Genomic DNA, 14630 nt, shown 5'->3' with positions numbered 1-14630 from the left:
ACAAAACAAAACGCTGGGTTTTTCCTTTTCCACAATTCAAGTAGTTTGTTTGTCTACAACAAATTCGAGTTCAAACTCAAATACAGGAGGAGTCCAGATAAAGGGGATATGCCACTCTGCAGCCCAGGAGCAGCATGGCAAACAGGATGAGGAAAGCTGTTACTCAGGTTGACTTGCATCAGCAGTGATTGGAGACGAGAGCTGCTTCACTGGCGTTGCCCCGCATAACGCCCCTCGCTGGAGCCTGCACCACGCCCGGCACCAAAACTTGGCTTCTGAGCCATGCCCCCTCGAGGAGGCGGCCCCCTCGGACCTCCTATCCTGTCCCGTGGTCCTCCTGGGCCTCTGGGACGGATGTGCCTTTCTCCTTCACGTGCTGAACGCGTTTTCTTTTCCTCCACATTCAGACGAACGTCTCCCCGTAGCTTAATGGGCTACAACACACAAGATGACCAATATTGACATACCCTCATTAAAATCAACACCATCTAGAATACAAAGTATAACTAATTTCAATGTCAGACATACCCGATTGCTCAGGATCTTCTGTACAGGTTCAGAATCATCGAAAACCACAAATCCAAAGTTGGGGAGCTTGCCACCACTGTTGATCCTCAACTCCAGTACTGTTCCGTATTCTGTGAAGGCAAACAAACACTTAAATCACCACATCAACAACAAACAGAAGCCTATGTGGCTTCATGCATGTAAACGTTGCCCTCCCCACAGAGACACAGACTTACGTTCAAAGAACTCTTTCAGCTCAGCCCTGTCCACATCATGTGGCACGTTTCCTACGAAGAGCTGCTGGCTGTCAGGATACCGGACCACCCGCCTCACCTCAGGCTCTCCACTCTCTCCTTCCCGCACTATGAACACACAACTGCAGTTTTAGAGATGAAGCCATAATTTACATTACATTAACCCTGCCACATGCAAAATTGCTTCTGGCCGATTCATGTTATAATGTTTTGCATTATCAAAACTTGATTTGGTGGGAAGAGATGCAATTTTATTTAGTGAGGGCTGAGAAAGGGTGCTGCATATAGTTAAACCTGCTGAGGGCAGTTTCAAATCACACCAGAGAAAAAAAAAAAAAAAAGCCATTTACTCGTGAAGCTCGGGTCTTATGTAATTACTCTGATTAAAATGACCTAATTACTTCTGGCAAAGGCAAACCCATAAGCAGCAGATAGTATTCACATCGGCCGTGAATGAACTACCCATTTCGAACGATTTACAGAGTGCATTAAGGGTTGCACGTTGTGTCTATATGGTATTGAATACCTCCTGGTCTTGGAGCTCTCTGTGCTGGAAGGGGTCCTGGTCTTTGTTCACGTGGTCTCTGGTCTCTCTGAGGTCTCTGTACTGTGGTCTGGGGTTCTGGTTTTACTTCAACTCTGGGCTGCTGTAACAAGACAACCAATATATACCCAAAGGCACAACAAAAAGCCAAAGTAAACAGCAAGTTTCGTATTGATATTCTGACTGCACAAAATCTCACTGTTTAGCTTAAATAAACCAGAACTGCTATTAAGGGAAAAGTTCACCCTGAAACATTAAACATACTTGTATTGAAATAGTTGTGCTTAGCAATTCTAGTGATAATTGGTTGTATGGTGCTTTATTTCTTTTATTCCTGTAAGAAGTTTTTACCACACTGACATGACGAACATTGCTAGTGCAGTTAGGATAGAACATTTCAATTCTTAAATATTAGGGATAAAATTAAAGGGCTGGAGATGAAGCAAAAGTTAAATCCCACTGGCACTTTACAAATTTCAAAATTTACAAGTTTAAATGCTGGATGCTGTTGAAAATCACATGTTTATAATAAAGACTAATAGGCTAATTTTAAAGATTAATATACTCAAAAGTAATTCAGGGTGGATTTTCCTTTGTCAATCAGTGAACCCAGCATCCTGCCATACTACTGAATTAAAACAAGGAGCTGTTTATGACGGCACACCTGATTTGCTGGAGCTTTGACTACGTGAGGGGGGATTCCTGAAGCTGGCACCACTCCTCCCTGGGGGAGATTCTTACTGGTGACTAAAGCCCATGAGAAAGGCTGAGGGGAAAAAAAAAAGAAAGAAAGAAAGAAAGAAAAGAAAAAAAAGAAAAAAAAGCGTCTTAAAGCCCACAGTCTATACTTGTACTATATTTTAAATAATTTGTTTAGCAAATCTTTTGCACTATTACTGGTATTAATCACATGAAATTAGAAGAGGATAAATTTGCCCACTTAATAAAAAAAAAAATTCCTGAGAGTTTCCAAGCCCCTGTGTGAAGGCTAGGTCAGTAACTGGAATGGGCACATACCCGGTTTTCGTCTGGTATGGTGGCTGCAGACTCAGCGGGGGTAGGTGAGGGAGGAGCTCTTGGGCTTTTCTCCACAGTAAGGGGCTCAGCCTGGCTTGCTGAATCCTGTTTCAGCTCCACGGCAGCTGCCTCAGGCTCCATCTCAGGCTCGGGTTCAGGCTGGGGCTCTGGGGTTACAGACACCTCCTCCTGAGGAGCCTCTGGCTCCACACTGAAATGACACACCCTTAACGTTATACTTTGACCTCTATGATAAATGATTGATGCTGCACTGTATGTTAAACTGTAGCCTCCTAGACAAAATGTAAAGACTACCTTATTTAGCCAATCAACTGCAAGGCATGTACACTTTGCTCAAGTTGGCTGACATAAGATATTGGTGTCAACTGACTTCAGTGGATTAGGGAAGATTAGGTCTCCAGTAGTTAAGAAGGTGGATTGAATTTTTTTTTTTTTTTTTAAACTCCTCAAACACACACCATTCCCACCCATGCTCATGAAGCTCTATGATGGCCTGTAGAGTGTCTATACAATGACTTACAGGAGGCACATCCAAACAAGCATTTTGGACCAGAAATCAGCTCTCCAAACAGGTTCTCAGCCACTTAGTACACTTGTGCATTTCCAGTTCATCTGAATTAAAAGATCCACTCAACATGACCAACAATAAGTTTTAATTCAAGGCTTGAGTATTTCAATGAATACAGACTTAATTACACTGAAACAAGCAACTTTTCTTTAAACTTAAAATTAATGGGAATTAGGACAAATTTAGCCAAGTACCTGATTAATCATGACTTCAATAACAAGCAAAATTATCTTGGCAATTACTGCACCCTACCAAAGACTAAAACCCAACCTTGTCCACACGCAGTACCTGTGAAACAGTCCATGTCCCACATCTCACTGAATGTTTTCAGTTTAACAAAAATAAACCACACCCCACTGCACTGTGTGGGTATATGTGTAGTGTGCAAGTATGTGATGATGCATTATATACACACACAAAGTCTGATTACTGCAACAGCCACACTTTCCCTTGAGGATAAATTAAAGTACAGCCACCTATCTACAGTTCTGGCCATCAGACTTAACTATGTGTTAGTGACGCAAGACTTCTTTCCGTCAAGTGGACAAAAATAGAAAATGGGACATTACCAAGGACTCTGTTCGTAGAACGCAGCCGCCTCTTCCTGCTGCACCTCAGGCGAGTTCACTCTCTCCTCCAGCTCCTCTACTTCCTCTTCAGACTCTGGAAAAGTAAGACATGAATGACGCCATCTGCAATGGACAGAGGCTGCCTGCATGAAAGCACCTTAAAAATAACATGCAAGAGGCTCACCCTCAGGAGGTTCAGAGTCTGAGTCCCCAAAGACTTCATCCTGATAGCGGAAGATGTCATTGTGTACATAGAACTTGTTTGCAACAGTGCCCTGAATTGGAGGATATTTGGAGTAAATAACAGGAATAAAGTGTAGTTGACATGACAGAAAGCTCCTAAAGCTTTCTGATGAAAGCTAATCATGAAAAATATGCAACTTCGTCACTAATGTCTGTCTGCACACATGCACTAACAGTTTATATTTTATAAATATAATTTATAAAAAAAAAAAAAAAAAAAAAAAAAAAAAAAAAAAATGGAAACCATTATGGCAAATCACATTTCTACAAACTCCACTGATGCAGTGTTAAATAATAGTGATAGCTATAAAATGTCGGACACTGTACCTCTGGGGCCAACACAAAGGTCTGCATGAACTTCCTCATGGGCTGCATGTTGTTGGACAGCTCTCCCATCACCTGCACCACAACCCCCTCGTTCAGAGTGGCATGAGCATCGACGTGCCTGATTTTGGTGTGACAGTCACGGAAGCTCAGAGCCATCACCTTTTTATGAATTTCCTATCCAGAACAATGAAAAACAATTTAGAAACCACCACACTAAGGTACACAAACTGAGGATGGTAAAAAGGAGTCGGCGTACATACCGACTGGCCATAGACAGCCTCTGCGGGTTTGCCGTTGTTGTCCAAACCACCATGCACATAGGAAGAATTCTTGCCATAAAACCTGTAAATTTGAAAGTTAAAATAAAACAAAACTTATTAAATAGTGAAAATAGGGCTGAGTTAACTGCAATATTACTTTGCTACTGAAATAAATTACATAAAAATTGTTTTATTTGGTCAGGACAGTTCTGAAAAACTACATTCTTTCAGTAACAATTAGCCAACAGGATATTAACATCCATTTTGGACCAGTTTTTAAAGTGATTTCTTATAGACATCAAAATAAAAACTAAATTAAAATCATGGTGTCCAGCAGTATCACTGTTTTAAAGAGTTCCTGCCCTTTCCTCGTGAAAAACCATAAAATCAATTCGTCACATCACCCACTCTGCATCTGTGCAGAATGACCCATGTCAAAGCACAAAAGCAAGAACCCTACCAAGGCTGCACAAAATTATCATGATCTTTGTTCGTTTCTCAATGCAATTTGACAGATGTTTTACCACATGACCTCAAACCTGAAGCACAGGGAGTGTACAGAAGGAAAAGAGGGACAAACATTTTTAAATTTTAAAAATGACCCAGACACTTGGTTGTAGTGTGAAGAGTCAAATTTGTCCTAAATAAATGTTTAATACTATATATTGAATTTTAATTGAATATTCCTAGTTTCAAAATGACTAAATGTGTGTAATGAAGGAATGAGACGAGTGAGTCATGACTGCAAGTGCCATCTTGTCAAAAATTGATGGTAACATTATGTGTTAATCAACTGATTTCCTCAAACGAGTGCCTAAGAACTTATTTTCAGCAGATCAGAAACACTACCACAACTAACAAATTTATGATTATAGTAACTGCCAATTATTTAACCAGCTGTTTTCCTAACTTTGGAGGACAAACTGAACACTCTTAGCACCCTAATATGATTGGAGGAAAAAAAAAAAAAAAAAAAAAAACACACACTAAATAGCAATCTCTTTGCTCAGGGTTTAACCTATTGCAGTTCGAATCACTAATTGAGAAGGCAGATGAGAAGTCACACACAAACATCCACTAGGTCTGCTACTGCAATGCAAGAATTTAATAAAACTCAGAAAATATAACTGATCTCATTTCACCAAGAATCTAGGGCTGAGCAACAGGACAATATAACAATACATTTTTTCTGAGATATTACATGTATTGTGATAGTATCTTTAGATAACAATGGCAAACTCTAAAAGCATCTGATTCAACGTAAATGTTTTGCAGTTGGGCAAAATTACAAAATTATATTTGTAAATTGTTTAATTTCTGAAAAATGTTCCAATCTTCCTCTTTTTCAAGGATTTTAAACCGCTATACTGTGATACACCACAGAATGTATTGTAGAAATATTTAAGCATTATGATGTGATTTTTTCCACCCCTAATGTAATTTTAATGTAAACATGTTTTTTATTTTTTCTGCCACAAAATGTCAGACCCTTATATTTTACCCAATATCATGATACACACCATGCATCATAGAGATGTCTTCAAGTATCACAATGTGATATTTGTGTGCTATCGCTCACCCCTGCAGGAAGCTACTGTGAAGGAAAAATGACTTTTTAAACATTTTGAACATTTACCTGTGCAGGTAGTCAGGAGCCTGGTTCAGAAGGGTGTAATACTGTCGGACAAACTCTCGCCCGACAAGCTGGGCACTTGGCTTCTCCATCACCATTTCTTTGGTCAACTGGTTTGAACTGAAACAGAAAGACTTCAAATCACACCTGCTGGCAAAAAAAAAAAAAAACCAAGGCCATCTGTCCCATTACCAATACAAGTAAATCCTTTGTAAGCTAAGATGGAGGCGCATGGCATGCCCTTATCTAAGAGCAACTCGATGTCACCATCACCATGTGTTACCAACATTCAGTAAACGTTTGTTTCCAAGGCAACACAAGACACATTCAGTTGTAAAACAGTACAGCGGTTAGATAATGCGTTATAGCGCTGGGGGACACAGTTAGCTGGCCAGGCCTGTGTGAGGCGGTCATGGGGAAGGATGCCTCGTTACCAGCCCTCAGCTTGGCTTTGTTAGAACGTCAGGCTGTGGATCATGAACATGATCCTCAACCTATGAGATACTCATTATTCAGGGGAAAAAAATCCGTTTGATAGACTCCGTCAAAAAGATTTGATACGGGTTTTTTTTTTTTTTTTTGTAAAGCACGTGTTCTCCTTTATTTCAGATCAGACTCGGTGGCTAATTAGCTAGGCGCTGCACCGGATATGTAACACCGCAATCGCAAAGTACGTCACGCCTGATATCTAACTACATGTGAATGATATAATAATTACAAAAAAAATATATATATATCCCGACGCGTAAAGAGAGAAAACGACAAGCATCAGCCTGGCGATTAACTTTCCACCGATATGCTACAGCTAATTTCGCTGTATCCGGATAAGTGAATGCGGCGCTGAGTTCAGTACAATGGTTTAGCTTAGCACGCTAGCCGCTCTCCCAGACCAAACAGCACTTCTAATGTAGTGAAATACAATTAGGTTAACTAAAAAAACACACAAATATTAGATAAAGAAAAACAGACAAATTAACACCGAGACAGAACTGAACACACGGTCAGTGTTAGCAAAGACGCTAATTAGCTTGGTAACGTTATCCAGCTAGCTAACACACTCACACAGCGATGTCGCTAAGCTAAGATGCAATGTTAGCCACCACGGCTAGCTAACCAGCACGCTGCGTTAGTCTCAAACATTTTTCCCCACAAAAAAAAAAACACAAATAATGTTCTTACAATTCCTCTCCTCATATTCACACTACTCACCAGTAGTAAGACGTTATAATTATTCAGAAGAAATCTGGAGTGAGTTGAATGAAATGGCCTCCGCGCCGGGTGGAGTAAGAATGGCAGCGCGTGCTTAGCCGGTTTCAAACTGGCACTAACTGCGTGCACGCGCTGCAGTGGCTCGCAATTAATGAGGACCAATAGACTGCCAGGACAGGGCTGATTAAACCAATCACTACTCTAGCTGTCGGAACCTTCCAAATATTAACCAATCATCTCCATCTTTCTAATTTCCAGCAACCTATTAAATCCACTTCAGGGCGTGGTTTAATCCACTAGCAAGGTTGTTAGAACTGCGCTCTCCAGATGGTGTTCAAAGACAGCGTGAGAAGGACGTAGGCAGCGTATGCGTTCGCGTAATCGTACAATATTACGCAAACATATTTAATCAGAAACAAATGAAAATACATCTAACATTGTAATACAATTGTGGGCGGAAAAAAACACAATGTTCCACCAAATAAGGGAAGGAGTGCTTGTAATAATTCAAATTTCACATTTAGATTAGACTTTATTTTAATGTGATTTAAGGAATAAATCATGAAGGGACATGCTGTTATAGATAAATAATCAACAATGGGGCGGTGAAGAGGAGTTACTGTTACCACCCCGAAGTTTATTATTTTCCTATAGCAGAACATGCTGAAGTGTTTTATTCCTCTTACACCACAGCTATTGGCCAGTGATTACATTTCTGTTCATTAAAGAACAATCCATCATACATTTTATTCATTTAAAGTTACATTTAATGTTGTGGAACATCCCTGAAACAAGTTAATTCCTATTGTCACTTATGTTATAGCAGCTATAAACACTCTGCTGTCTACTGGCAAGTGCAAAAGTTGAAATACACTTAGGGCAAAATGAAAAATACACTATATTACCAAAAGTATTCGGTCACCCATCCAAATGATCAGAATCAGGTGTCCTAATCACTTGGCCTGGCCACAGGTGTATAAAATCAAGCACTTAGGCATGCAGACTGTTTTTACAAACATTTGTGAAAGAATGGGCCGCTCTCAGGAGCTCAGTGAATTCCAGCGTGGAACTGTCATAGGATGCCACCTGTGCAACAAATCCAGTCGTGAAATTTCCTCGCTCCTAAATATTCCACAGTCAACTGTCAGCTTTATCATAACAAAATGGAAGAGTTTGGGAACAACAGCAACTCAGCCACGAAGTGGTAGGCCACGTAAACTGACGGAGAGGGGTCAGCGGATGCTGAAGCGCATTGTGCAAAGAGGTCGTCGACTTTCTTCACAGTCAATTGCTACAGAGCTCCAAACTTCATGTGACCTTCAGATTAGCCCAAGTACAGTACGCAGAGAGCTTCATGGAATGGGTTTCCATGGCCGAGCAGCTGCATCCAAGCCACACATCACCAAGTGCAATGCAAAGCGTCGGATGCAGTGGTGTAAAGCACGCCGCCACTGGACTCTAGAGCAGTGGAGACGCGTTCTCTGGAGTGATTAATCACGCTTTTCCATCTGGCAATCTGATGGACGAGTCTGGGTTTGGAGGTTGCCAGGAGAACGGTACATTTCGGACTGCATTGTGCCGAGTGTGAAATTTGGTGGAGGAGGAATTATGGTGTGGGGTTGTTTTTCAGGAGTTGGGCTTGGCCCCTTGGTTCCAGTGAAAGGAACTTTGAATGCTTCAGGATACCAAAACATTTTGAACAATTCCATGCTCCCAACCTTGTGGGAACAGTTTGGAGTGGGCCCCTTCCTCTTCCAACATGACTGTGCACCAGTTCACAAAGCAAGGCCCATAAAGACATGGATGACAGAGTCTGGTGTGGATGAACTTGACTGGCCTGCACAGAGTCCTGACCTGAACCCGATAGAACACCTTTGGGATGAATTAGAGCGGAGACTGAGAGCCAGGCCTTCTCGACCAACATCAGTGTGTGACCTCACCAATGCGCTTTTGGAAGAATGGTCAAAAATTCCTATAAACACACTCCTCAACCTTGTGGACAGTTTTCCCAGGAGAGTTGAAGCTGTAAAAGCTGCAAAAGGTGGACCGACATCATATTGAACCCTATGGGTTAGGAATGGGATGGCACTTAAGTTCATATGTGAGTCAAGGCAGGTGACCGAATACTTTTGGTAATATAGTGTACATTTCAATTATACCAACAAGGTATCAAGTGTGTTAGTTTTCATCAACATTAATAAAAAAAATTATATCAGTTCAGATTCTCAAAATGAGTATTGCTTTTGACCTCTTTGCCTTTATAACTCCTCTGACCTCTTTTGTCTGCTCTAAGCAGATGATATCTGTACTAACTTGGCCAAATCTCGCACATTACCCTTGACTTATCAGTTATAACTCTGACAGATGCCATACCATTGTGAGCCATATAACCTTTATAAACGCTATATAGCACATTTTTTAAAATCAGATCTGGATACCAAGACTATTTTTCATGTTAATTTTGCTTTATGTTGTGGTTTGATTAATTATTGCAGGATACACTCGATACACTTTCTTTTAAAACATCTTGAACTGAATATTTTTTGTAGATTAATTTTAGAATAAAATTTTGCTTGGTAAAAGCAGAAACCATGGAGGATGCAAACTTTGGAACTTGACTGTAACATTCCTGAGCGCAGCTGCATTTGCACACATTATTCAGCAGAGTAGTGTGACATATCCCAACGCTTATGTCATCTTCAATTTGTTTGTTAAATTGGAAATTTTCAGCTGCTTTCTGATTATGACAGTCAGATTAACCAACCAAGAAAAATCCAAATTTACTGAAAGTTTGTGCAAGTAAAAATTAAAACAATAAAATGTCTAAAAAGTTACTACAATGACATCACATGACATGGCTTCCTCTAGCAACATCACAACAAATGGTCACAACAGTTGCTCTTCCTAACTAAATGACTGTACATATGCATAAACTGTACATATACTCAGTGGACACTATTTTAGGTTCACTTACCTTGTAACTACACTCATGCTATGTTACACCTACCATATAGGCACATTTGGTACATATAAAATTATGGGCAGTAGTTGTTATGCATAATTTGTTAACCTTCCTCTACCCTCTCCATCAGTGGAAAGATCAAATACTATAAGATCACCATCCATCCATCCATCCATCCGTTTTCTGTACCACTTATCCTACATAGGGTTGCAGGGAGCCCGGAGCCTATCCCAGGGGACTTGGGACACAGGGCAGGGGACACCCTGGACGGGTTGTCAACCCATCACAGGACACAATCACACACACACACACACACAAACACACACACACATTCACACACTAAGGACAATTTAGATATGCCAATCAGTCTACAGTGCATGTTTTTGGACTGGGGGAGGAAACTGCAAACTCTGCACACAGAGGGCGGAGACGGGAATCGACCCCCCACCCCTGTATGTGTCACAGAAGTGATACTGTGTGTGATGCTGGGATATTGTAAACACCTCATGGCAGCGCTGGGCTGAGAAACAGTCCACCATGCCAAAAATATTCAGCCAACTATAGTGCTGTGGCCAGACACTGACACTGATAAAGAGCTAGAGGACGATTAACACACTGTGGAAAGGGAAAGATTAGCTATTCTTTAACTGTACACCTATAGCGTGCACGATGGTAGTGTTTGTTGTACCTGATACACTCATACCAGCAAAACACTATACAATGTCAGTCTTACTGCTGTGCTTAGGATGATCCATCATCTAAAAATATGATCACTATCCATGAACAGACAGAGTAGAGGGGCACTGACAAATTGTGCATAAACTCTCCACTGTGTGTATGTGCATGTAATTTAAATAAGCCATGTGTAATTTAAATGAGCCAGACACTAAAACATTTGAAAACCACAGAATCACAGAAAATTAGTGTTGAAGCCTATCATTTACTGAAATATTGACTGTAGGTCCTTTTTGTTTCAGCATTTTAGATTTAAGGGAGAATTCTGGAATGTCAGGAAGTCAAATTTTTGGTTGTTTTTTTTTGGTGCAAGTCACAGCGCTTGCATGTAGAGACAGGTGATTGCACATGTGGAACTTTACAAAGACATACAGTCAGGTCCGGAAGTATTTGGACAATGACAGAGTTTTTGTGATTTTGCCTTTATACACCACCACAATGGATTTGAAATAAAACAGTCAGGATTTGATCGAAGTGTAGACTTTCAGCTTTATTTTAAGAGGTTCCACAAGAATATGGTATTAACCATTTAGGAATTACAGCCATTTTCAACAAAGTACCTCTATTTTCAGGGACTCAAAGGTATTTGGACACTTGACTGAAAGGAGTTAATTGACCAGGTGCGGTCCATTCCCTCTTTACTTCAAGACAAAAGAAGCAGATAAAAGGTCTGATGTTGATATCAGGTATTGAGTTGGCATTTGGCAGCTGTTCGACTGGAGCTACCACTATGAAGTCCAAGGAGATCTCAATGCAAGTGAATGGCCATCAACAGGCTGAAAAAATAACATAAATCTATAAGAGAGATAGCAAAAACCTTAGATGTTGCCAAATCAACGGTTGGGTGCATTCCTAAAAAGAAAAAAGTACTGGTGAGCTCAACAACATTGAAAGGTCTGGAAGACCACGGAAGACATCTAAAGTGGATGATCGCAGAATCCTTTCCTTGGTGAAGAAAAACCCCTTCACAACATCAACAGAAGTCAAGAATACTCTGGAGAAGGTAGGGGTATCATTGTCAAAATTTTCAAACAAGAGACACCTTCATGAATGTAAATACAGAGGGTTTTCAAACAAGGTACAAACCACTGGTAACATTCAAGAACAGGAAAGCCAGATTAGACTTTGCCAGAAAACATCTAAAAAAATCCTCCCATGTACTGGAATAAGATTGTTTGGACTGATGAAACCAAGATTAACTCGTACCAGAATGATGGGAAGAGAAAAGTATGGTGAAAGGAAGGAACAGCACATGATCCAAAGTATACAACATCATGTGTCAAACATGGTGGAGGCAGTGTTATGGCATGGGCATGTATGGCTGCCAATGGAACGGGCTCACTGGTGTTTATTGATGATGTGACTGCTAACAGAAGTAGCAGGATTAATTCTGAGGTGTATAGGGCTACACTCTATGCTCACATTCAGCCAAATGCTACAAAACTGATAGGACGCCGCTTCACAGTGCAGGTGGATAATGACCCTAAATATACTGTGAAAGCAACTCGAGACTTTTTGAAGGCAAAGAAATGGAATATTCTTCAATGGCCAAGTCAGTCGCCTGATCTCAACCCAATAGAGCATGATTTTCACTTACTGAAGACAAGACTGGAGGCAGAAAGAACCACAAACAAGCAGCAACTGAAGGTGGCTGCAGTGAAAAGACCTGGCAATGCATCTCCAAGGAGGAAACACAGAATTTGAGTTTTGAGAACATGGGCTCCAGAATTCAGGCAGTCATTGACTGCAAAGGATTTTCATCCTTTTTCAGTATTAAAATTATGGTTATATTTACAATTATGTCACTTTGTCCAAATACCTTTGAGCCCCTGAAAATGGAGGTACTTTGTTGAAAATGGCTGTAATTCCTAAATGGTTAATGCCATATTTTTGTGAAACCTCTTAAAATAAAGCTGGAAGTCTACACTTCGATCACATCTTGATTGTTTTATTTCAAATCCATTGTGGTGGTGTATAAAGGCAAAATCACAAAAACTCTGTCATTGTCCAAATACTTCCTCACCTGACATCATTCATCCCCTGTTTATGTTGTCAAATATGCTGTGACTTTTGTTAGAAACTGATTGAATCTTTGTGATGCAAACTTCATAACATCCTCCAAACACAGTATATACAGTACATTATCCAGGAATGAAGCACCTCTGAACACTGAGTGCTTTTTTTCTCAGTGCAAATCTGCATGGTTTTTTTGTAAATATATGGTAATATATATCTGCAAAAAAAAATGGCTGTACTCGTATAGAGTTCATCATAACTTTCACTTTTTTAGTGTGAATTATCACTATCTCACTCTTATAGTGTTGTTGACTCACAGTTCCAGGGTCCCTGGTTCTATCCTGAGCTCGAGTTAATGTATGTGCAGAATTTCCCCATGCCCATGTGAGTTCTGCAGTTTCTTCCCATTGCCCCAAAAACACACCAGTGGGTGAACTGACAACTCTAAATTGTCCCTATGTACTGTATGTATGAGCGTATGAATATGTGTGTGGAAGGTGCACTGTGATGGACTGGCGTCCCATCCATGGTGTATTCTCTTCTCATGCTGTTCCCAGGGTTTAGGTTCCGGAGCCACAGTGACCCTTGTATATAACACAGAACACAGAACCTAAAAGTATATTTTGTGTATAACACAAATTAAAGTTTTTGTTATATAAAGACTTATTGGGTAACCTTTGACCCCTGTACTGATTGGTGGATGTGCCCTAGTTAAATAGTGATGCATGTCATTTTTCGGGGTCGTCTAAAATGGATGCTTTACCGTTTTGACTGCAATCGTTTGGTATAAACCTTATTCTTCAAGTGGTTATTAGGTTAGCAATAAAGAAGTTATTAAAAGAACCGTTCATTGTATTTTGCCTAATTGAGTGGCTACATGACAACCCTGACCAGGAAGTGGTCACTGAAGATAAATGAAACATGTCAACATCCATAGTTTTGCAGTATTAGCTGCATTACACAATACTGTTTGCATTTTTAAATAACTCACTTGTCTAATTTGTTTTGTGTGTTTATGTGTGTCCTGTGTAATGCATGTACACAGAGTAGTATACTAGTACTTGCTGAAATGTATGTGAGTGTACTATTCAAACAATCACACAACTGTAATTTAAAGTGTTCTTCCACTTGGGGGCGACACTTTCCAGTCAGCAGGTGACCGGAGGCCATGAAAAAGTCTCAGAGGCATATTCTAGATAAGACAGATCAGCCATTCACTCAGTGGTTAATGACTTGGACTAATTAGACAAAGTATGCATTTGAAATGAATAGAAGCAAGTTTTAATGTTTAATTTGCCAGAATTCAATTAGTATTCGCACTAAAATTCTTTTAGGCCCACGTCTACACTAACTAGCTAAAAATGCTTCTTAGCAATGTTCTTTGATTATATATTCTTCTTGTATAGATTTGCATGCAAATACACTTTTCAGACTTTTTTCTGTGGGCTTAAGCTGTTCTGAATTGCATTTTGCTCATTTGCTGCCATGTAGGAGGAGGGCTGGAAAGCTGAGGCTCTCTCCTCCCTGTTGTGTAAGGGGCCGGGCCTCTCTGTCTCTGATTCTTTGTGTTTGGAGCTCTGCCATTGTTTGAGATTCCTGACCGGCGTGTCTGGGTGGAAGGGTAAAACTGGAGATCGGGTGAAATTGGTTCTCTGTAGAGCGGGGCCATTCTCATGCCTGCGCTGCTGCACTGTAACTCAACACAGAGCCATGGCTCAGATTTCCCAGGATATGGTCTAACAGACATGTGTTTACTGAATAAGAC

At 40.4% G+C, this 14630-nt stretch overlaps 1 protein-coding gene across 4 annotated transcripts; it reads right to left on the bottom strand.

The window, feature by feature from the left end:
* Positions 1–7310, bottom strand: g3bp1 (GTPase activating protein (SH3 domain) binding protein 1). 4 transcript variants are annotated; one of them, XM_026918438.3, is made up of 12 exons: positions 7153–7310; positions 5947–6063; positions 4311–4392; positions 4051–4224; positions 3665–3755; positions 3481–3574; positions 2323–2533; positions 1970–2071; positions 1288–1408; positions 744–869; positions 529–638; positions 1–434 (listed from the first exon to the last, which is right to left on the bottom strand). In XM_026918438.3, the coding sequence occupies exons 2-12, from the start codon at positions 6039–6041 to the stop codon at positions 207–209; spliced, it is 1434 nt and encodes a 477-aa protein (XP_026774239.1). In that variant the 5' UTR covers positions 6042–6063; positions 7153–7310; the 3' UTR covers positions 1–206. The 4 variants fall into 4 exon arrangements, with proteins under 4 accessions (XP_026774239.1, XP_026774240.1, XP_026774242.1 ...); XM_026918439.3 differs by having other exon boundaries at positions 1288–1405; XM_026918441.3 differs by lacking the exon at positions 1970–2071.
* Positions 7311–14630: the final 7320 nt, after the last annotated feature.

This window comes from Pangasianodon hypophthalmus, chromosome 7, assembly GCF_027358585.1.
Source record: "Pangasianodon hypophthalmus isolate fPanHyp1 chromosome 7, fPanHyp1.pri, whole genome shotgun sequence".
Lineage (NCBI taxonomy): Eukaryota > Metazoa > Chordata > Actinopteri > Siluriformes > Pangasiidae > Pangasianodon > Pangasianodon hypophthalmus.
Note: the sequence above shows the minus strand (reverse complement) of the source record. Positions and strands in the feature narration are given on the sequence as shown.

Excerpts from the sequence above, each read along its gene's own strand:
- g3bp1 (XM_026918438.3), bottom strand. The coding sequence starts at position 6,041 with ATGGTGATGGAGAAGCCAAGTGCCCAGCTTGTCGGGCGAGAGTTTGTC. Across the intron at positions 4,225-4,310 it reads AGGCTGTCTATGGCCAGTCG|GAAATTCATAAAAAGGTGAT; the intron begins GTATGTACGCCG and ends TGTTCTGGATAG. Across the intron at positions 2,534-3,480 it reads TTCTACGAACAGAGTCCTTG|TGTGGAGCCAGAGGCTCCTC; the intron begins GTAATGTCCCAT and ends GTGTCATTTCAG.